The sequence below is a fragment of the Neophocaena asiaeorientalis genome, unplaced genomic scaffold (genome assembly GCF_003031525.2).
Source record: "Neophocaena asiaeorientalis asiaeorientalis breed wild unplaced genomic scaffold, Neophocaena_asiaeorientalis_V1.1 scaffold504, whole genome shotgun sequence".
Taxonomy (NCBI): Eukaryota; Metazoa; Chordata; class Mammalia; order Artiodactyla; family Phocoenidae; genus Neophocaena; species Neophocaena asiaeorientalis.
Window position 1 is genome coordinate 2,987,876 of NW_020174438.1, and position 24,214 is coordinate 3,012,089.

The 24,214-nt window shown below is 35.7% G+C and overlaps 1 protein-coding gene across 3 annotated transcripts in view; it reads right to left on the bottom strand.

Annotated features, from left to right (window-relative positions):
- USP47 (ubiquitin specific peptidase 47) overlaps nucleotides 1-24,214 on the bottom strand; it is a 120,853-nt gene that overhangs the window by 29,074 nt on the left and 67,565 nt on the right. For all 3 annotated transcript variants that reach the window (XM_024756991.1, XM_024756992.1, XM_024756993.1), the window contains exons 9-11: nucleotides 4,306-4,401; nucleotides 4,067-4,219; nucleotides 1,304-1,471 (exon numbers count right to left, since the gene is read on the bottom strand). In XM_024756991.1, the coding sequence (XP_024612759.1) occupies nucleotides 1,304-1,471; nucleotides 4,067-4,219; nucleotides 4,306-4,401 (417 nt within the window). The remainder of the gene's footprint in view (nucleotides 1-1,303; nucleotides 1,472-4,066; nucleotides 4,220-4,305; nucleotides 4,402-24,214) is intronic.

The window sequence follows — 24,214 nt, forward strand, 5'->3', positions numbered from 1 at the left end:
CAACATTAGAAAATCAACCTATGTAAACCAGGCTAAAGAAGAAAAGTTACATGATCTTACCAACTGAACCCAGAAACAACATTTGACAAAATCCAAACCCATTCATGATAAAGACTCTCAACAAACTAGGAAGAGAGGAACCTCCTCAAACTGATAAAGAACATCTATAAAAAATCTAGATCCAATATCATACTTAATGGCAAAAGACTGAATACTTTCCTCCTGAGATTGGGAATAAGGCAAGAGTGTCCTCTCTCACCACTCCTATTCAACACTGTATGGGAAATCCTATCCAGTGGAATAAGATAAGGAAAACAAAAAAAAAAAGATAGACATAATTGTCTATGTAGAAAAACAGGTTGGGGGTTGGATTTAGCTCTTGAGCCACAGTTTTCCAACCCTTGTTTGAATGCAATGTTCTCTACACTAAGTTATAATGTATCCACTACATTATTCATCACAGCAATTCACACCTCATCTGTCTGCCCTGAAAGAAACAGATAATTTTAAAAGGTAAAGGGTAGTGGTAATGAGACTAATGGTCTTGATCTAAAAACAGATTTATGCAAGTGAAACTCCATTCTTAAATACTGCCTTAAAAAACCCCTATATTTAATACGACTCTGTAAGACTTGAGCTAGTGATCAGTCTTCACACTGGTGATTCATTATTCACACCATGCTCAAGACATCTGATCTGTAATTCTCCCCTCAATAAAGCAAATTATACAAATGTGAAAGAAATGGTTTGATAAAATCTTAAAAATCACTGACCTAGTAACAAAAAAATTCTATCCTAGATATTATCCAGTCTTGTAGTTTTCAAATGATAATCCATGGAATTGTATCATTTTTTGAAGTCTCTTAAGGGCTGTCATAGGGGAGGGGAGGAAAACTGAGGGGTCCCCTACCTAAAAAAGATTAGTTCTCTTATTGTTTCAGGAAAGGTCCCAAAGCCAGAATTTTTTAAATTAACAAATCTAGTCTAATGCCTTTGTTTTGCTATATGAGAAAACTCTGATATAAGATTTAGAGGCTTGCTGCTACTTTAAAGGCAAAATGAAGTGGTTTCCTCACTACTAGCACCCTTTCCACACCACCACTTAGCTTGCTTCAGCGGTATAGTTCAGCCTCTCAGAAATTAATGCTCCCACCTGTAAGTAGTTTTTTTCTAAAGTTTAATTATGACCACATATATGCATAAAAATAATAGCAATTAAATTTCTTTTAAAGAGAATTATATAGCAGTTCAGAGATTACCTTACTTTCTCTTTCAACTAAAAACCACCAATTACAAAAAGTACCTTTTCAAGTCCAGGTTTTGGAATCTTTTCAGTTCCACTATTGCTTTCAAGGCAGATCCCTTCATCAACACCATCATCATTGGAGAAATCATTGCTCATTTGATCACTGTGACAACTGCCTTCATTTTCTGCTCCACTGTCAGTGCAACTTTCAGTCTGAGGAGATTTCTTAATAAAACATAATTATCTTACAATTATAAGCTAAATAAAGGGAAAATATAAACCTTTCAATCTATATGCTGCTTTTCCACATAATTTATGATGCTATTGTTAATAAAAATACTTATTCTACTTTAAGCAAATTTATTTTCTCTTAAAAAGTGAGACCTTAAATAAAATTAAACAAAAGTATATTTTAAAAGCATTTCTATTAACAACCTTAAAATTTTAATACAACAAATTAGTGTTTCAGAATTCTATTAAACCCCATTTATGTTTACAGCTGCAAAGGAACTATATAAAATTACCATTTCTTTCATCAAAACCATAAAAGCAGAGAACTTATGCTCCAAAATGAGCTTCTGTTGTTCTCAAATCCCAAAAGAATATCATCTCCTTTCTTGAACAAAAAGGTCAATTCAGTTTATCACTATGCTAGGTATTACAGACAATTAGAAAGAAAAACAAGACACTGTATCTATCCTCAAGAACTTTATACTCCAGTTAAAGGAGGGGGAAATGTAACAACAGTAAATAATACTTTTCCATGCTTTTATGATTTTTAAATCCCTTTCAGACAAATTTAAAGAATTCTTCCTAGAAATCCTCAAACAACTCTTTCCTCCCTTTTCCTTTAATATTTTATTTTATAAACTGATTTATTTATTTATTTTTGGCTGTGTTGGGTCTTCATTGCTGCGCGCAGGCTTTCTCTAGTTGCGGCGAGCGGGGGCTCCTTTTCGTTGAGGTGCACAGGCTTCTCTCTTGTTGCAGAGCATGGGCTCTAGGCGTGCGGGCTTCAGTAGTTGTGGCACGTGGGCTCAGTAGTAGTGGCGCACAGGCTTAGTTGTTCCGTGGCATGTGGAATCAATCTTCCCGGATCAGGGCTTGAACCTGTGTCCCCTGCATTGGCAGGCAGATTCTTAACCACTGCGCCACCAGGGAAGCCCCTCCTTTAATATTTTAGATACAGAGTTTGAAAATTCTTCTCTAAGATGTAGGCACTTTATATGTTTAAGGCATTGCCTATAAGTTCTTGAATTAACCAAGCAATATGTAGTAAGTACCAACTTCTTGCCAAGAATTTTGTTGTAAGAACTGCACCTAACATACAGTCTTCATCCCTCAAGAAAGTTTGGTTCAAGGAAAAATGGAGGTGAAAACCAACTTGAGAATCCTACACAAAGTCCAAAGAGATCATCCCTGAAACTCCTTTTTTTTTTTTTTTTTTTTTTTTCAGTACACAGGCCTCTCACTGTTGCGGCCTCTCCCGTTGCAGAGCACAGGCTCCGGACACGCAGGCTCAGCGGCCATGGCTCACGAGCCCAGCCACTCCACGGCACGTGGGATCTTCCCAGACCGGGGCACGAACCTGCATCCCCTGCATCGGCAGGCGGACCCTCAACCACTGCGCCACCAGGGAAGCCCCCTGAAACTCCTTTTAACTAAGCCAGAACATCTTCTCTTCTTCCAAGAAATGGACCTAAAAGTTCTGGTCAAACTTTGTATCTCAGTTTTCTTCCCTTGGAAAAGACTTCCCTTTTTAAGAAATACATTTGGAATATACAGAAAACCCATCTAATACTCATCTCTGAGTAGGAATCTCCCTTGAAATTTTGGTATACTTTGGACAGACTTCCTAGCTTAAGCACAGGTGTTTGAGATATTATTTCAAATTAAACCTTTCAGAGAATGTTACCTGGTCACAGGTACCATTCAATGAACATTTACTTTAAGGCAATCTCATCTTATGAAAGCTATGAAAAGCAATTATCATCCTTACTTTACAGACAAGGAAAGTGAGGCTCAGAAAACATTTGCCACTTAGTACTTAAGAGCATAAATAAAACTTGAGAATGTTTTAAATTATTTTTAAGCCTCCGGGAAAAGGTATTTTTAACTATTGTGATGAATTCCAATCAGAAAAAAATACTTCATGGCAGTTTTGAGAATAAGAAAGATTTATCACTCTGTAACAACTATGTTAAGTCATTGTAAGTATTCCCAATAATTAAATCAGAAGAGTTTCCAAGAGAACAGAGTGGGACATTATGAATCTTTTACTGGATAAGGACAGAGGAACCAGATAGTTGGGGGAGGTCAATGAGTGGAAGAAATTAATGAGCTTTATGTGTGCCCTCAAAGTTCCATTCTCAAACTATATTTAAATAGTTTTAAATTTTTTATTTTAAAAGTTTTAATTTAAAAATAAAACTAATTAAAAAAGAAACACAGAAAAATACCTTTATTACCTAGCTTTCTAACCTAGCCAATTTAAGAGCTGGTAAACCTTAAGGGAGAATAACCCAGAAACCTTAATGCTTGAAAAAGACACTAAGACAAAACAAGAAATTAAGGCCATACTACCCAGTTTGCTCGTTCATTCAATATATCTGTTCTGTGTTTATCATGTGCCAGAAACACAAGTGCAGCCCATCTCTAGACTGGTATGTTCCAATAACTAAGAAAGTTATGAAACATAAGATTATCACACAAATTAAAGAAATAATTCCAGAATTTAATATCCTTTTTGTCATTTCAAAGAATATCACAAGTTACTCTGATCAAAGAAGAATATCTGAAGTATAATTTATAAGTATTCACCTCATCTTCAACATCAATAAATGTACTCATGTCTAGTTCCTCGGGAAATGTCATCCGATCATTCAATTTAATCCTGTGCATGGTTGTATAATCAAAATCAAATCTTTTCAGTTGTAAGGTCAGCAGATAAGGGAAATGCAAAAACCGAAGACCCTAAAAAAAAAAAGTGTGGGGGGGAATCTATTGAATATTGAATATTATCTCAGATAATTAAGTATTAATTTCTAAATGGCATCTACCTTTCGTGCATCACACTTCTTCTTACAACGTTCACAAAAATATTGATTTGGGCCATCCAGGATCTCTGGCTGAATAAATGCATGCAATGCTTCCTCCTAGTTAGAAAAAAAAATTGTTTTATAATTATTGTAAAGTATTATAATGTTAACGACAAAGCCCTGAATATAAAAACACTGCAATTACCAAAATACTTATATGTAGAACAGCAAGAATATTAGGAATTCAAAATGCAAAAAGGGGGAAAAAAAGTATCAACAGCAAAATGATGTTATCATTATAAACACTGAGCAAAAAATTACTTTATTTCATTCTGTATGAGCTCTACGTTTCCTAGTGTTGCACATCAGTTAGTCATTTCTACCTAATTTTCATAGACTTTATGTTGTGATTTTTGGTTAAATAATCTAATAGAAATCCTCAATCTTTAGATTAAAAAGTAATTCCATACTTCTTAGAAAAGCAGTTGCATGTGTCACTGCATCCTTCTTGTAAAAGGAGACAATTTTAAACTGCACAGTTAATAACCCAGCACTCTGAAGAATTTATACTATTTGTACATTAAAAAATCTAATAATTATCCTTAACCCCTACATTTAGGGTCAGTCAGTAAGCTACCACTGCACTAATTATAAAGATTGAAAACCACTGTGCAACCTTCTCACTGCTTGTCAGCTACTGCTCCATTTGAAAATGTATGAGAGATGCTGGATTGTTCACCTAGTGGAACCATGTTGTTCTCTTTTCTCCATAGAGCTTTAAGACAGAAGTAAGAAACCAGTATGAATACTGTTGAAGAATCAGTAGGCATAAAATTTTTATTGTAATTTTTCATCATTGATTTTTCACAATTAAAAAATTTTAGTTGATACAACATACAAGATTGGATTGCACAATTTCATTTGATGTCATCTATTTTCCTCAGACATGGTCTAAGTAGAACTACTGACAATATTTATTACATATAAAGAAGAAGTGGAATCATTAAGACAAAGTATCTTCAAAAAATTTTTGATATAGAACAAGTTGTTCCTCAAAAGATAAGGGAGCTTGATCTAGCAAAATGGACTTAGTTGTAAAACAGCTAGCAAAGCATATAAAAACTACTATCCACATATTGCTTGGTATAGCTTATTTTGGAATAAGATAAAAAATATGAAAAAATATACAAAATGCTTCTAACTTCATCCATCTCCTATTTGGTCCTCAGAACACAAGAAGAACCAATGGGGTGGGGAGGGGGACCAAGTAGCTGGCTTTTCTCCACATAATCAAGTGTTTTACAGGAGGTCATAGGAAAGGACACATTTAGAAAACGATTTTTTTTGGATTTTTTTCCCATATTTTTAAGTACGAAAAAGGCAAATTCTTTAAAAACATGAGAGGTAAAAGCTTTAAGAGCAATCACATCTATAGCTTAACACAGACTGATACCAAATCAGCTGAGCTTTCCGAATGGATTACTGAACTGTTAAAACACTCAATATCTTCAAAAAGCAGGGGGAGGGTAAAGGGAGAGTGAGAACATTATGTAACTCAAATTCTACTTTACTAAACTAAGCTATATGTACGTATTGATCTCTGGCTTATAGTTCACAGCCAGAGCTATCTTTTTTTCTTCTTCTTCTTTTAAACCCGGAGAAAAGTTTAAAGAAAATTCCCTTAAACGTTTTACTTAGACACACCAACTTTTAACATTTTGCTACCATGCTTTAGCATTCTCCCACCCACACGCACATTATGTGTTTTTCCGAACCACTTGAGAGTAGGTTCATACATGCTTTTCCTCTTAATACTTCAATGTGACTTTTTAAGAAAAAACATATTCTTACATAAACAGAAGAGTTATCAAACTCAGGAAAATTTAATATTGGTAAAGTACTTGTGTCAGTTCAGATTCCAATTCTGTCAATTATCCTAATAATGTCCTTTATAGTATTTCTCCCCATCCAGTACAGAATCAAATCCAGGAAAACAGACTGCATTTGGCTGGTTGTCTGCCTCTTCAGATTCATTTTGTCGGGTACAGTTTCAAAGCCTTTCGTTCATAACATTAACAATTTTGAAGAGGCCAGTTATTTCATAAAAATGTTCTGTAATTTGGGTTTGTCTGATGTTCCTTAGATTCAGGTTATGCATTCCTTACTAGACCAATGTAAGTAAGTAATGATGTGTTCTTCTAAGGGTATCACAGTCAAAGGGCAAGATGTCCCTAACATCCTTACTGGTGATATTAACTTCAATCACCTGGTCAAGGTGTTACCCAGTTTTTTCACTATGTGGTTATTATTTTTTTCCTCTTGTGGCTAATAAGCAATTTGTAAGGAGACACTTGGAGACCATACAAAACTACTATGCTTTAAAGAACTTTCCACCTTAGTTTAGCATCCACTATTGGATTCTTGTTTAAACCAAATTTTAATATAATGTTTGTTTTATAAGCCAACTTGAAAATCTTTTGCCTTTAACAGGCAATTTAAGCCCATCCATATTTAATATGACTGATGTTTTGTTTCATCTCAGTCACTATTGTATATTTTAACTACTCTATTAAGTAATGTTTACTGTGTTTCTTTTTCTACATGGTGTTTTTGCTATTTTTTACATTTTCTTTTGGTATTTAGGAAGGTTAGTAATTTTTTTCTAGTGCATTTATATGTACTTTTGTTAGTGCCCTTAATCCTTCCTTTTCCTTACTTAAGCTTTTAGTGTCTGGTCGGCCGATTTTAAATGGTAGCCTTGGTCTCCCACCTATTTAAGTCTGTGATCTCATTCTACTTTCCCTTCTCACTCTCTTCCTTTTTTAAGAATGGTATTCTCTGTACGTTGTTTAACATGTAACATTTCATACTTTCTTATTTCCATGTCCTCACCCTTGTTTTATTTAGTCCTTAATTCTACAATTTACTATATTAAATGCTCACGGTCCTTTTGCTGAAGCTTCCCTAGTGGTCTCTTGGGTGGATGGAGATCATCCTCCAACAAACTCCTCAAGAAGGCTTATGGATACAATGGTCTATGAGTTCTTCAATATTCAAAAGTTGATTTTCTACTGCCATAATAATTGAAGAAGAACTTGGCTGGATAGCAAATCCTTGGCCTGTACTTTTTCTTGATTTTCTTGAAATTGCCATGATTTGCATGTTGCTCTTCAAAAGTATGATGCCAGCCCCATTTGTCTTTCAAGTTTAGCAGTTTACTAAAATATGTCTCAGTTGATCATTCCAGGCCCATTTTTCAGGTACAGTGGTGGGTCCTTCAAAAGGTAGATTTAAATTTCCCCTATTTCCAGAAAGTGTTCCTGGATTATAGTTTATAAGGTTTGTTCTACTGAGTTATTTTTATTCTTCACAGATTCCAATTATGTTGGACCTCCTTTGCCAGCCTTTCCTTTCCATCACTTGCTCTGAGATCCTAATTTTTACTTCTTTATCTCATTTTCATTCTATGTTCTTCCTTAGATTTTCATTCCATTCTATTTTCTCTTGAGCATTTTATAATTAATTCTTCATTTCTAACGTAGTCTTGTCTTTTTTAAAATTTCCTTCCTGAGTTTGATCAGCTTGCATTGCATTTCTTGTTTGCTTGGTTTTTTCTTTAATCCATTTCTCTCCTTAAATTTTTGGATACCAAGTTCTGTTCTGCTTGCTTGAGAATACTTAACTTAGTCTAGACTACTGTGTTACAGTATGCTACTTTGTGGTTATTTTTCTAAGGTTTTGAGGTTGTGTGTGTATAGATTTTCATCAGCTGAAATGATTTAATACATATTTTCTGTTTTCTTCCAACACTGGTGCTGTGTAAGTTTGATTTTTCCCTTACTCATTTTGTGGACAGCATTCTTTAGTTTGTGAGTACCTTCTGTCAACTTAGTGAAGTGTAATTTCTTGAATGGGTAATGGGGGAAAAGAGGTTGGTGTCTTCTTTCATTTTGCAGAACCCTTTATTTTTCTTCTTCTTCTTGTTTTCTCCTCACTGCTAGGACTCAGTGGCATCACCCCGTCTCTGTTTATCTCCTTCTCTAGAAGCAAAATTCCTCTAAGGCTGCCACTTCCTAAATTACTACATGCTCTAAAACTCCTTCCTGGTAGCTGGTATTATAAACTACCAAGTCCCAGTCTGTGTTCACTATTTTGGCACATACTGTTGTACTTTCTCTTTTTGAGGGTGATTCTGTCTTCATTTTGTTTAAGTCTTCCAGTCCCCTCTCTTCTGTTTCATAGTCTCTAAAACATCCCACTTCACACTCTCCACATATACAGACTTGCAGCAGTAGTGGAAGCTCCACTGGCACTTGATAAGTTTGCTACTTTCAGGTAATCTGAAGTTCATGTCATTGTCTCCTAGCAATCCAGAAAGTATGGGTTAGTTGGGTTTCATTTGTGTTCCTTCTAGCCTATGGTTTTGGGAGGATATGTGGAGATATGGAGATTGAGGTAGCCACCATTTTCCTTTAGATTTAGAAAACAGTTAAAGCTATATTAATAATTTTCTTTAGCTTCTTATTCATTTTTTAAAAAGTTGACCCCAGAATAATTATAAATAAAATTATTCAGTCATAAAAATTAGCTTCAATTCATCTATTCATTCAACAATTATGTAAGTCATGGGCTAATGTGGTTATATACATTTGTCTTCACTTAATGTGATGTACAAGATAACTAAAAATCATGCCAAACTATATTTTAGGTAACAAAAAATAAGTTATGGATCATAAAAATGGAAAATATAATAAACATTATGCCATTATTAATACACACAAAAAAACTACTGCTTACCACGAGCTGTCCTCTTGAGTACGTTATTCTTGTGTCATGTTTCCAAACTAGCTTTGGGTTGACTGTGATTGTTTTTCATCATTCCAGAGTGAAGATAATAGTTTTATTTTCTAGAGCTTACACCTCCTTATATATTATACAAAGTGTAATTGTGCAGAGTTTTTTAGACCCTGATCTCCAGCGTTCAGAATAGAACATAGAGAATTCTTACATCCTTAGTTCTCTGAGTAAGAAATACAGAAAATCTAGGTACAGTGCAATCAAAAGATAGAACCAAGGAATGGTATATAAATCCTCTCACTTATTTTTACTCTTAACTTATATATAAAATTCTTTCTCCATCATTCAACATCTACTTCAGCTTGAATGAAGAAATGGTTGCTAAAATATAATACTTTATTTTTCAGACTGAACTACTGAAGATAAATTAGAACCACTACTGATAACTATTTTCTGATTGCGACATACTTAGCAATTCTGTGCCATTGAAATACAGTTACATGTCTTCTTTACAGAGAGTCAACTATCTTTCCCAGAATATATAGTTTTCTCTTTAAAACTAGGAAAAGAACTCTACTTTTACTTAAGTCATCTACTTTTAATTGCAGTTGTTGTGATAACTGATGATTCACATACAATTATAAGAAATAATACAGAGCCTCCTGTACACTTTGCCATTCCTCCATTTGATAACATTTTGCAAAACTACAGTATAATATCACAATCAGGATACTGACATTGATATAACCCACCAATCTTATTCCAATTTTCTCAGTTTCAGTGTACTCATTTGTCTGTCTATGTGTGTGTAGTAAGTTCTTTACAATGTTATTACCTGTATAGGCTTATATATCCACCACCATAGTCAAGAGACTGAACAGTTCCTACACCACAAGGATCCCTCATGTTGTCCTTTTATAGTAACCACCTACCCATCCTTCCCCTGGTGCCAACTAATCTACAAGCTCTGGCAATAATTAATCCATCTCCCAGTTCTAAAATTTTGTTTTATCAAGAATGTTATATAAATGGAACCATATGTAACCTTTTGAGATTGGTTTTTGTCACTCAGCATAATTCCCTGGAGATTCATTCAAGTTTCTGTGTGTATCGGTAGTTTGTCCCTTTTTATTGTTAAGTAGTATTCTATGGTTTGTTTGTACCACAGTGTGTTAAACCATTTACTTGTTGAAGGACATCTGGGTTGATTCCAGTTACAGAATATTAAAAATAAAGACATTATGAATATTTGATAAGTTTTCGTTTCTCTGGGATAAATAACCAAGAGTACAATTGCTGGAGCTTATGATAATTTCATGTTTAGTTTTATGAGAAACTGCCTGTAACTTTTCACATTCCCACCAAAAACATGAGTGATCCAGTTCCTCCACACTGTTGTCAGCTTTTTGTGCTGCCATTATTTTTTATTTTAGCCATTCTGTTGGTAGAGAGTGTTATCTTCATTATGGTTTGGTTTGAATTTGCACTTCCCTAGTGATGTTGAACATCTGTTCCAGTATTTATTTGATATCTGCCTATCCTCTTACATGAAATGTTGTTTATGTCTTTTGCCAACTGTCTAAATGGACTGTTATCATTTTTTACTATTGTGTTTTGAGACGTCTTTATGTATTCTAGATACTAGTCCTTTGTCAGATATGGGGTTTCCAAATATATTCTCCCAGTCTGTAGCTTCTCTTACCTTCATCACATGGGCTTTCAAAGAACAAGTGTTTTAAAATTTTGTTGAGATACAACTTGTCAATTTTTCCCTTTCTGGATTGCACTTTTTGGTATCAAGTCTAAGAATTCACTGCTTAACCCTTTTTCTAGAGGATTTTTCCCTGTGTTTTATTTCTAAAAGTTTGTAACTTTACATTTTTTTAAAGTCTATGATCCATTTTGAGTTAAATTTTTTACAAGCTGTGAGGTTTAAGTAAAGGTTCATTTTTGTATATATGAATTCCTAATGGTTTCAACATCATTTGTTTAAAAGACCATCCTTGCTGAATTGAACTGCACTGTGCAATTCTAAAAAAATCAGCTGGGCATGTTTATACGGATCTAGTTCTGGGTTTTCTATTATGTTCCACTGATCTATTTGTCTATTCCTCCAATACCATACAGTCTTGATTACTGTAGCTATATAATAAGTCTTGAGATCAAGGAGACTGATTTCTCCTACTTTATTCTTTTTCCAAAATTCTCTTAGCTATTCTAGCTACTTTTTTTAGAATGAGCTTGAAAAATCTTCTCAGATTTTGAAAGGAATTTCATTAAAATTATACAATTTGGGGGAGAATCTACGTCTTTACCATGTGAATATTCCAATCAATGAGGACAGTATGTCTCTCCCTTTACTTAAATATTCTTTTCAGAATTTATAGTTTCCAGCACATAGGTCCAGTACATATTTTGCTAGATTTACACCTAAAGGCTTTTTTTGCCCCACAACTATAAATGGTATTGTATTTTTAATTTCACTTTCCACATTTCATTGCTAGTAGTTTTGAAATACAATTGATTTTTGTATGTTTATCTTATATCCTGCTACCTATTAAACTCAATTATTAGTTCTAGGGTTTTGTTTTGGTAAATGTCTTCACGTTTTCTATACAAAATATTATGCTGTTTAAAAAAGGTGGGGGAGCAGGTAAGAGTGGTTCAGGATGGCGGAGTAGAAGGACGTGTGCTCACTCCCTCTTGCGAGAGCACTGGAATCACAAATAACTGCTGGACATTCATCGACAGTAAGATACTGGAACTCACAAAAAAAGATACCTCACAACCAAAGACAAAGGAGAAGCTGCAATGAGACGGTAGGAAGGGCGCAATCACAATAAAATCAAATCCCGTAACTGCTGGGCGGGTGACTCACAAACTAGAGAACACTTATACCACAGAAGTCCACCCACTGGAATGAAGGTTCTGAGCCCCACATCAGGCATCCCAACCTAGGGGTCCGGCAATGGGAGGAGGACTTCCCAGAGAATAAGACTTTGAAGGCTAGGGGGATTTGACTGCAGGACTTTGACAAAACTGGGGGAAACAGACTCCACATTTGGAGAGCACACACATAGTGTGCACATCAGGACCCAGGGGGAAGGAACAGTGACCCCATAGGAAAATGAATCAGACCTACCTGGGAAGTAATCCTTGGCATGAGTCCTCACGGAGTCTACCATTAGCCCCACCAAAAAGCCTGTAAGCTCCAGTGCTAGGTCACCTCAGGCCAAACAACTAACAGGGAGGGAACTCGACCCCACCCATCAGCAGACAAGCAAATTAAAGATTTACTGAGCTCTGCCCACCAGAACAACACCCAGCTATACCCACCAACAGACCCTCCCATCAGGAAGCCTGCACAAGCCTCTTAGATAGCCTCATCCACCAGAGGGCAGACAGTAGAAGCAAGAAGAATCGCAATCCTACAGCCACTGCAATGAAAACCACATTCACAGAAAGATAGACAAGATGAAAAGGCAGAGGCTACGTCCCAGATGAAGGAACAAGATAAAACCCCAGAAAAACAACTAAATGAAGCAGAGATAGGCAACCTTCCAGAAAAAGAATTGAGAATAATGATAGTGAAGATGATGCAGGACCACAGAAAAAGAATGTAAGCAAAGATTGAGAAGGTGCAAGAAATGTTTAACAAAGATGTAGAAGAATTAAAGAACAAACACCTAGAAGAATTAAAGAACAAACAGAGATGAACAATACAAGAACTGAAATGAAAAATACACTACAAGGAATCAATAGCAGAATAACAGAAGCAGAAGAATGGATAAGTGACCTGGAAGACAGAATGGTGGAATTCACTGCCGTGGAACAGAATAAAGAAAAAAGAATGAAAAGAAATGAAGAGAGCCTAAGAGACCCCTGGGACAACATTAAATGCAAAAACATTCACATTATAGGGGTCCCAGAAGGAGAAGAGAGAGAGAAAGAACCCAAGAAAATATTTGAAGAGATTATAGTTGAAAACTTCCCTAACATGGGAAAGGAACTGGCCACCCAACTCCAGGAAGCGCAGAGTCCCAAGCAGGATAAACCCAAGGAGAAACATGCTGAGACACATAGTAATCAAACTGACAAAAATTAAAGACAAAGAAAAATTATTGAAAGCAACAAGGGAAAAATGACAAATAACATACAAGGGAACTCCCATAAGGTTAACAGCTGATCTCTCAGCAGAAACTCTACAAGCCAGAAGGGAGTGGCATGATATATTTAAAGTGATGAAAGGGAAGAACCTACAACCAAGATTACTCTACCCAGCAAGGATCTCATTCAGATTCGACAGAGAAATCAAAAGCTTTACAGACAAGCAAAAGCTAAGAGAATTCAGCACCACCAAACTAGCTCTACAACAAATGCTAAAGGAACTTCTCTAAGTGGGAAACACAAGAGAAGAAAAGGACCTACAAAAACAAACCCATAACAAATAAGAAAATGGTCATAGGAACATACATATCGATAATTACCTTAAACGTGAATGGATTAAATGCTCCAAACAGAAGACATAGGCTCGCTGAATGGATACAAAAACAAGACCCATATATATGCTGTCTACAAGAGACCCACTTCAGACCTAGGGACACATACAGAATGAAAGTGAGGGGATGGAAAAAAGATATTCCATGGAAATGGAAATCAAAGGAAAGCTGGAGTAGCAATCCTCATATACGATAAAATGGACTTTAAAATAAAAAATATTACAAGAGAAAAGGAAAGACACTACATAATGATCAAGGGATCAGTCCAATAAAAAGATATAATAATTATAAATATATATGAACCCAACATAGGAGCACCTCAATACACATTAAGGCAACTGCTAACAGCTCTAAAAGAGGAAATCGACAGTAACACAATAATAATGGGGGACTTTAACACCTCACTTACACCAATGGACAGATCATCCAGACAGAAAATTAATAAGGAAACACAAGTTTTAAATGACACAATAGACCAGATAGATTTGATATTTATATGACATTCCAGCCAATAACAGCAGATTACAATTTATACTCAAGTGCACATGGAACATTCTCCTGGACAGATCACATCTTGGGTCACAAATCAAGCCTTGGCAAGATTAAGAAAATTGAAATCGGGCTTCTCTGGTGGCGCAGTGGTTAAGAATCCGCCTGCCAATGGAGGGGACATGGGTTCGAGCACTGGTCCCATAAGATCCCACATCCCGCAGAGCAACTAACCCCGTGCGCCACAACTACTGAGCCTGCGCTCTAGAGCCCACGAGCCACAACTACCAAGACTGTGTGCCACAGCTACTGAAGCCTGCGTGCCTAGAGTCCATGCTCCACAACAAGAGACGGCACTGCAGTGAGAGGCCCATGCACTGCAACGAAGAGTAGCCCCCACTCACCAAAACTAGAGAAAGCCCATGCACAGCAATGAAGACCCAACACAGCCCAAAATAAATAAGTAAAAAAATAAATAAAATTAAAAAAAAAAGAAATTGAAATCATGTCAAGCATCTTTTCCGACCACAACACTCTAAGATTAGAAATCAATTACAGGGAACAAAACGTAAAAAACACAAACACACAGAGGCTAAACAATACATTTCTAAATAACCAAGAAATCACTAAGGACATCAAAGAGGAAATAAAAAAATACCTAGAGACAAATGACAATGAAAACACGATGATCCAAAATCTATGGGTTGCAGCAAAAGCAGTTCTAAGAGGGAAGTTTATAGCAATACAATCCTACCTCAAGAAACAAGAAAAATCTCAAATAAACAATCTAACCTTACACCTAATGGAACTAGAGAAAGAAGAACAAACAAAACCCAAAGTCAGTAGAAGGAAAGAAATCATAAAGATCAGAGCAGAAATAAACGAAATAGAAACAAACAAAAAAAATAGCAAGATCAATAAAAATAAAAGCTGGTAATTTGAGAAGATAAACAAAATTGACAAACTTTTAGCCACACTCATCAAGAAAAGGAGGAAGAGGACTCAAATCAATAAAATTAGAAATGAGAAAGGGGAAGTTACAACAGACCTGGCAGAAATACAAAGCACCCTAAGAGACTACTACAAGCAACTCTATGCCAATAAAATGGACAAATTCTTAGAAAGGTATAACCTTCCAAGAAAGAACCAGGAGTAAACAGAAAATATGAACACATGAATCACAAGGAATGAAATTGACACTGTGATTAAAAATCTTCCAACAAACAGAAGTCCAGGACCAGATGGCTTCACAGGTGAATTCTATAAAACATTTAGAGAAGAGCTAACTCCCATCCTCTCAAACTCTTCCAAAATATAGCAAAGGAAGAAACACTCCCACACTCATTCTATGAGGCCACCATCACCCTGATAACAAAACCAGACAAAGATACTACAGAAAAAGAAAATTACAGACCAATATCACTGATGAATATAGATGCAAAAAACCTCAACAAAATACTAGCAAACAGAATCCAACAGTACATTAAAAGGATCATACACCATGATCAAGTGGGATTTATCACAGGGATGCAAGGATTTTTCAGTATATGCAAATCAATCAATGTTATAAACCATATAAACAAATTGAAGAATAAAAACCATATACTCATCTCAATAGATGCAGAAAAAGCTTTTGAAAAAATTCAACACACAATGATGATAAAAACTCTCCAGAATGTGGGCAAAGAGGGAACCTACCTCAACATCATAAAGTCCATATACAACAAACCCACAGCAAACATCATTCTTAATGGTGAAAAACTGAAAGCATTTCCTCTAAGATCAGGAACAAGACAAGGATGTCCACTCTCACTATTATTATTCAACATAGCTTTGGAAGTCCTAGACACGGCAATCAGAGAAGAAAACGAAATAAAAGGAATACAAAAACTTAAAAACTTTTGCACAGCAAAGGAAACTATAAACAAGTTGAAAAGACAACCCTCAGAATGTGAGAAAATATGTGCAAACGAATCAACAAAGGATTAATATCCAAAATATATAAATAGCTCATGTAGCTCAATATCAAAAAAACAAACAACAGAATCCAAAAATGGGCAGAAGACCTAAATAGATATTTCTCCAAAGAAGACATACAGATGGCCACGAGTCACATGAACAGCTGCTCAACATCACAAATTATTAGAGAAATGCACATCAAAACTACAATGAGGTATCACCTCACACTGGTCAGAATGGGCATCATCAGAAAATCCACAAACAACAAATGCTGGAGAGGGTGTGGAAAAAAGGGCACCCTCTTGCACTGTTGGGTGGGAATGTAAACTGATACAGCCACTATGAAGAACAGTAGGGAGGTTCCTTAAAAAACTAAAAATAGAATTACCAAATGACGCAGGAAACCCACTACTGGGCATATACCCAGAGAAAACCATAATTCAAAAAGACACATGCACCCCAATGTTCAATAGCCAGGTCATGGAAGCAACCTAAATGCCCATAGACAGACGAATGGATAAAGAAGATATGGTATGTATATACAACAGAATATTACTCAGCCATAAAAAGGAATGAAATTGGGTCATTTGTAGAGATTGCCATACAGAGTGAAATAAATCAAAAGAGAAAAACAAATATCATTTATGAATGCATATACGTGGAATCTAGAAAAATGGTACAGATGAGCCAGTCTGCAAGGCAGAAATAGAGACACAGATGTAGAGAACAAACTTATGGACACCAAGGAGGTAAAGCAGGCTTGGGGGGATGCATTGGGAGATTGGGATTGACCTATATATGCTTAATATATATAAAATAGATAACTGATAAGAACCTGCTGTATAAAAAATAAAAATAAATAAATAAAATTCAAAAATAAATAAAAAGGGGGGGGAACAATTTTATTTCTTCCTTTTATTGGTATGCCTTTTATTTCCTCTTCTTGCCTTACTGTACTGGCTATGATTTCCAGTACTGAACTGAATAAGAGTGACAGCAGACATCCTTGCCTAGATAACCTTGATGTTTTAGGGAGAAAATATTCCATCTTTCACCATGAAGTACGATGGTAGCTCTAAATTTCTCAATACATTCTTTACCAGGTTGAGAAAATTATCCTCCATTACTAGTTTTCAGATAGTTTTTTTTATCAGAAGTGGATATTGAACTTTGTCACGTACTTTTTCTAAGTCAATTGATATGATCATGTGAATTTTCTTCTTTTGTCTGTTAATATGCTAGATTACAGTCATTGATTTTTTACATACTGACAAGCCTTGAATCCCTAGAATGACCTCTACTTAGACATGGTATATAATTCTCCTTATATATTGCTTAATTCTATTTGGTAATAATTTGACAAAGATTTTCCCATCTATATGCATTAAGAATACTCGCTTGCCAGAGATAAACCCATGCACATATGGTCACCTTATCTTTGATAAAGGAGGAAAGAATATACAATGGAGAAAAGACAGCCTCTTCAATAAGTGGTGCTGGGAAAACTGGATAGCTACATGTAAAAGAAGGAAATTAGAACACTTCCTAACACCATACAAAAAAACCCTCATAATGGATTAAAGACTTAAATTTAAGTCAAGACACTATAAAACTCTTAGAAGAAAATATAGGCAGAATGCTCTATGACATAAATCACAGCAAGATCCTTTCTGACCCACTACCTAGAGAAAAGGAAATAAAATAAAAAATAAACAAATGGGAGCTAATGAAACTTAAAAGCTTTTGCACAGCAAAGGAAACCATAAACAAGACGAAAAGACAACCCTCAGAATGGGAGAAAATACTTCCAAACAAAGCAACTGACAAAGGATTAACCTCCAAAATATAAAAGCAGCTTATACAGCTCAATATCAGAAAAACAAACAACCCAATCCAAAAATGGGCAGAAGACATGAATAGACATTTCTCCTAAGTAGACATATAGATTGCCAACAAGCAAATGAAAGGATGCTCAACATCACTAATCATTAGAGAAATGCAAATCAAAACCACAATGAGGTATCACCTCACACTGGTCAGAATGGCCATCATCAAAAAATATAGAAACAGTAAATGCTGGAAAGGGTGTGGAGAAAAAGGAACCCTCTTCCACTGTTGGTGGGAATGTAAACTGATATAGCCACTATGGAGAACAGTACAGAGGTTCCTTAAAAATCTAAGAATAGAACTACCATACAACCCAGTAATCCCACTACTGGGCATATACCCTGAGAAAACCATAATTCAAAAAGCATCATGTACCACAATGTTCATTGCAGCACTATTTACAATAGCCAGGACATGGAAGCAACCTAAGTGCCCACTGACAGATGAATGGATAAAGAAGATGTGGCACATATATACAATGGACTATTACTCAGCCATAAAAAGAAATGAAATTGAGTTACTTGTAGTGAGGTGGATGGACCTAGTCTGTCATACAGAGTGAAGTAAGTCAGAAAGAGAAAAACAAATATCATATGCTAATATATATGTGGAATCTCAAAAAACAAATAGTTCTGAAGAATCTAGGGGCAGGACAGGAATAAAAACACAGATGTACAGAATGGACTTGAGGACATGGGGAGGGAGAAGGGTAAGCTGGGACAAAGTGAATGAGTGGCACTGACATATATACACTACCAAATGTAAAACAGATAGCTAGTGGGAAGCAGCTGCATCGCTCAGGGAGAGGAGCTCCGTGCTGTGACCACCTAGAGGGGTGGGATAGGGAGGGTGGGAGGGAGATGCAAGAGGGAGGGGATATGAGGATATATGTATACATACAGATGATTCACTTTGTTGTATAGCAAAAACTAACACAACATTGTAAATCAATTATACTCCAATAAAGATATATATGTGTGTGTGTGTGTGTATATATATATATAAAGAATAGTGGCTTGGTCATAGTTTTTTGGTGTCTTGTTTTGTTTTTTGTTGTTGTTATTGTTGTAGTTTTAACTGTCTCTGTCTGGTTTAGTATGAGGATAAGACTAGCTTCATAAAATACACTGAGAAGGGTTCTTTCCTTTCTGTTTTTTGGAAGGGGTTGTGTAGAACTGGTGTTCACTGTGCTAAGATGCCTGGTACAAGTCTCCAGTGAAACCATTCCAAAATCCATTACAGATTTTCTTTCTAAGAGATTTTAAATTATGAATTTAATATCTTAAGAGTTATAGGGCTATTCAAGTCATATTAGATGAGTTGTACTTTGTGCTTTTCAAGGCATTGGCTCATTTCATCTGAGTTATCAAAGTTATGTTTGCAGAGTTGTCCCTTACTATCGTTTTGATATCTACAAGGTTTGTAGGGGTACTAATTTCATTCTTAATACCGGAAAATTTTTTCTTATCTTTTTTCCCCTTCTGTCAGTCTTGCTAAATGTTTGTCAATCAGACTGATGTTTTCAAATAATAGCTCTCATTTATTAATTTTCTGTTTTCAATTTCACAGATTTCTGTCCTTTTCTTTATTATGTCCTTCCTTCTGCTGGCTTTGGGTTTCTTTTGCTCTTTTTTCCAGGTTAGGTGGAAGTTTAGATTATTGATTCAAAACAATCCCTCTTTTTTCTAATGTTAAGAATTTTTGCTAAAGGGCAGCATTTAGTGTTCTAAGTTCCCCTATCAGTAGTATTGCTTCAGCTGTGTCTCAAAATTTCTGACATGTTATATTTTCATTTCCATTCAGTTCAAAGTATTTTTTAAAAAATTTCCCTTGAGACTTTCTCTTTGACTCATGGATTTAAGTGTGTTGTTTAGTTTTCAAATGTTTGGTGATTTTCCACTTATCTTTCTGTTGATTTCCAATTTGATTCCAGTGTGGCTGAATAACATATACTCTATGATTTTAATTCTTTTAAATTGAGGTTTGTATCATGGCCCAGGATATGGTCTACCCTAGTATGTAGTCCACAGGCACTTGAATGTTATACTCTGCTGTTGTTGAGTGGACCATATTATAAATGTCTGTTGGATCTTGTTGGTTGATGGTATTGTTAAGTTCCATATCTTTGCTAATTTTCTGTCTAGAGATTCTACCTATCAATTATTGAGAAGGGCACTGAAGTCTCCAACTATAATGGCAGATTTGTCAGTTTCTCCTTTCAGGTAGGACAGCTTTCACATCATGTATTTTGCAGCTCTGTTACTTGGTACATACACATTTAGGATTGCTGTCTTCTTGATGGATTTACCTTTTTATCATTAGATAATGCCCTTCTCTGTCTCTAGTAATTTTGCTTCAAAGTCTACTTTACCTGATATTATTATAGCCATTCCTCATTTATCTTGATTAATGTTTACATGGTATAACATTTTCAATCCTTTTACTATCAACCTGCCTATACCAATATACTGTAGGGAGTTTTTGTAGCTAGCATACTATCGGGTCACTTTTTTTTAATCTAATATGCTGATCTCTGCCTTTTATTTGGTATAATTAGACCATTTACATGTAAATAAGTATGCTATTTAAAATTTTTGGTTTGTTTTATTTTTTCTGCCTTCCTGTGGATGACCGAAAAAATTTTTTTTAATTTTACTTTGATTTATCTATAGTGCTTTTGAGTTTATCTCTTTTTCAGTGGTCGCTCTGGGTATTACATTACATACACAAAACTTATCTGTCTGTTGGTCCCATCCTTTTACCAGTTCAAGTGAAGTACAGAAAGCTTACCTCTATGTCTTTTTACCTTCTCCCATTTATAATATAATTGTCTTAAATAGTTCCTCTATGTACATTTAGAACCACATCAAACAGTGTTACAATTCTGGTTCAACTATCAAACATAATTTAGAAAACTCAGGAGGACAAGGAAAGCCTACTGTATTTACCCAAATTTTTGCTTACTATGTTCTTTCTTCATTCCTAATGTTCCAATATACCTTCCTTTTATCATTCCCTTTCTATTTAGAGAAATTTCTTTAGCCATTTTTTTAAGGTAGGTCTGCTAGTGACAAATTCTCTTAGTGTTCCCTCATCTAAGAATGTCTTGATTTTCCCTTCATTCCTGAATATTTTCACTGGGTATAAAACTCTAGTTGACAGGTCTTTTCTTTCAACACTTCAAAAATATGCCACTGCCTTCAGGCCTCCATAGTTTCTGATGAAAAATCTGCTTATGAGAAATCAGAGTGCTTTTCTCCTGTAGAAACAGTACCTTTTCTCACTCACTGCTTTCAAGATATTTTCTTTGTCTTTAGTTTTCAAAAGTTTAGCTATAATTGAACTTGATGTAAAGTTCTTTTGGCTTATGTTGTTTGCTCAGCTTCTTGGACCTGTGGCTTTATGCCTTTTGCCAAATTTGGGAAGTCTTCAGTCATTATTTCTTCATTTTTCTAGCCCTGCCTTCTTTTTCCTTTCCTTCCAGGACTCCAGTGACACAAATGTTAGACCCTTTGTTATAGTCCCATGGGTCCCTGAGGATCTTTATCCCCGCTTCAGTCTATTTTCTCTGTTATTTAGATTGGGTAGCTTCTATTGTTCTATCTTCAGGTTCACTGATTATACACTGTCTCTTCCATTCAGCTGTTGAGCCTATGCACTAACTTTTTGAGTTTGGTTCTTGCATTTCTCAGTTCTAAATTCCCATTTCATTTTTTTTTATACCTGCTATTTCTTCCCCAGGATTCTCAATTTTCTCATTTGTTTCCAGTGGGTTTAGGAACTCTCACTGAAGTATTTCTATGATGCCTGCTTTAAAATATTTGTCAGATAATTCTAACATCTGTTATTTTGGTGTTTATGTCTCTTGATTCTCTTCTTTCATTCAAAATGAAATTTTCCTGGTTCTCAGAATACAGAATGATTTCTTTAATTGAAATCTTAATATGTGGGGTATTACGATATTCTGGACCCTATTTTAAATCTTCCAGTTTAGCTGGCTTCCTCTGACACTGTTCCAGCTGGGGAAAAGGTTCCTGCCCAGTTACTGCCAGGTGGGAGTAGAAGTCCAATTTCACTTGGCCAATGTTGAAACTGGCGGTGGGGAGGGGTTCCTCACTACTGCTGGCAAGGGTAGGGATTCTGGCTACTCAGTAAGCCTCCGCTGACACCACCTGGGCTGTGACAGCAGGAGTATCTCATTACTGCTCCCTTTGTGGCCTCCACCGACACCACAGGTAGGAGGGAGAGAGCCTCCTTACTCCTGGGAAGCGGTGAAAGTCCTGACTCTCACCTAGGCCTCCTCTAACATTACTCCAGTGGGAAGGGAAAGGAGCACCTCCTTACTGTTTAGGTGGGAGTGTAAGGCCAGGCTCCCCACATGGTCTCTAATGACAGTTAACCAGGGGAAAGGGAGAATGGCAGTGGGGAGGTTCAGTACTGTCGAGCAGGGAAGAAACTCCTGCCTCCCTACTCAATCTTCTCTGAAATCACCCCAGCAGGGGGTTGGAGAGCCTTGTTACAATTTCGTAAGGGTGGAAGTCTAGGCTCCCCACTCAGCCTTGGCTGGCATGGGTTAGGGTTGGGGCCATAGTCTTTCTGCAGTGTTTGGCTACAGCATAGCAGTTACTGGCTACCTTTTCTGTCTTTCCTAGTCTTTTGGCTAGAGAGAGCAGGCTTACTAGTCTGTGTCAGTTGCTATTTCCAGCCTGCCATCATCTTCAAGTTTGGGATATATTAGGCAAAAAGAAAACCCAGGGAACTCACCCCATGTCATTCCTTGAATCCTGAGGTCCCTAGTCTTTATGCCTTTTCTCCACCTTTTAGTCTTCTTATGTTTATTTTATATATAATGTTCAAGATTTTCAGTTGTTTTAGCGGGAGGAATAGGGCAATGTACATCTACTCCATCATCCTGAAAGCAGAAGTCCCCACTTTTTAAACTGGTTCCCACTACGTCCAACCACACAAATTCCTGGAAAAATGAGGATAGAGTCTGTGGAAGAGAGTTTTCTTTATGTGATACTTACATATTTGGACAAATTTGGACTACTCTACCACCCAAATGAGTTATGTGGTTAAGCCAGCCATATAAGAATGTTCAAATTACGTTTTAAATCAGGGTAGCACTTATGATATAAACTTGTGTACACTAAATACTTGGAACACTTACGATTTTGTAAATATTTATGAATTTAACAATTTTCTATTCAAAACTTTAAAATGATAGTTAAATTGTGTTTACTTAGGGAACAAGTACATAATCTGATCTTTCCAAAGACACTATATGGAACTATACAGCTAAATCCAATTTCAGACATTTTGTCATAATAAACAGATACTTAAATGTACTTATCCCAAAAGAAAATAAAACTACCCTAAAATAAATGCTCTAGAACAGTGCCTGCCACAGAATAAGCAATTCAGTAAATACATGACAAAGGGTATCTATAACAAGATAGTGTTTAAAATTTACTATTAAAAAAATTTAAAAATAAATAAAATTTACTATTAAGTAGAAAAGCTTCCCTAATGTCAAACATGAGGCTATATCATTTTTGTTTATGAAATGTTTTCATAATTCACCAATAAAAATATTTCCAATTTTTATGTATCATTAGAATGTATTTAGGAGTATCTTCTTATAATAATACATTCTCAAATATGCTTGGCAATGAGCAGATTCAAGGTTTCTTTGATTATAAAGTTCAGAGAGATTGGTTTTATGCAGATAGCTCTAATCAGTGAAAATAAAAGGTTGTAATTACCTAATAAATTACTGAGAATCAAGTTTTTTTAAAAGATTAATATAATCTTTCAGGATTAATAACAAACTATGTAAAACAACAGGAAATTATAACATATATTTTAGTATTCTCACTCCCCCCCCAAGGTCCCAAGGACATAAATGTTAATGTAACAAAGTAGAGACTTCCTTAAATCACCTTAATGCAGAGCTTCACAAAATATGTTCCTTAGAATCCTAGTGTCTCTTGAAATACTGACATGTCCCACAGAGAAAATATAAGATTGGTTAAACCCAGTTAAACAAATTTCTCTACTACAGGAACACTCAGGGCATTTAAAATTAAATATGCACTGTAAACTTCCCAAAGAGAATTACAGTTACACAGTTTCCCATATTTATTTAATCAGAAGCCTTCTCCCAAACATCTATTAAATCTCATTGGAGACTAGTGTTGAATAGAACTCAATCTGAGAGACAGAATGCCAGAAGAACCCTTTTCACTACTTGGCCAGGTAGAATGAAGACCAGAAATTTAATAAATATTATAGTTATA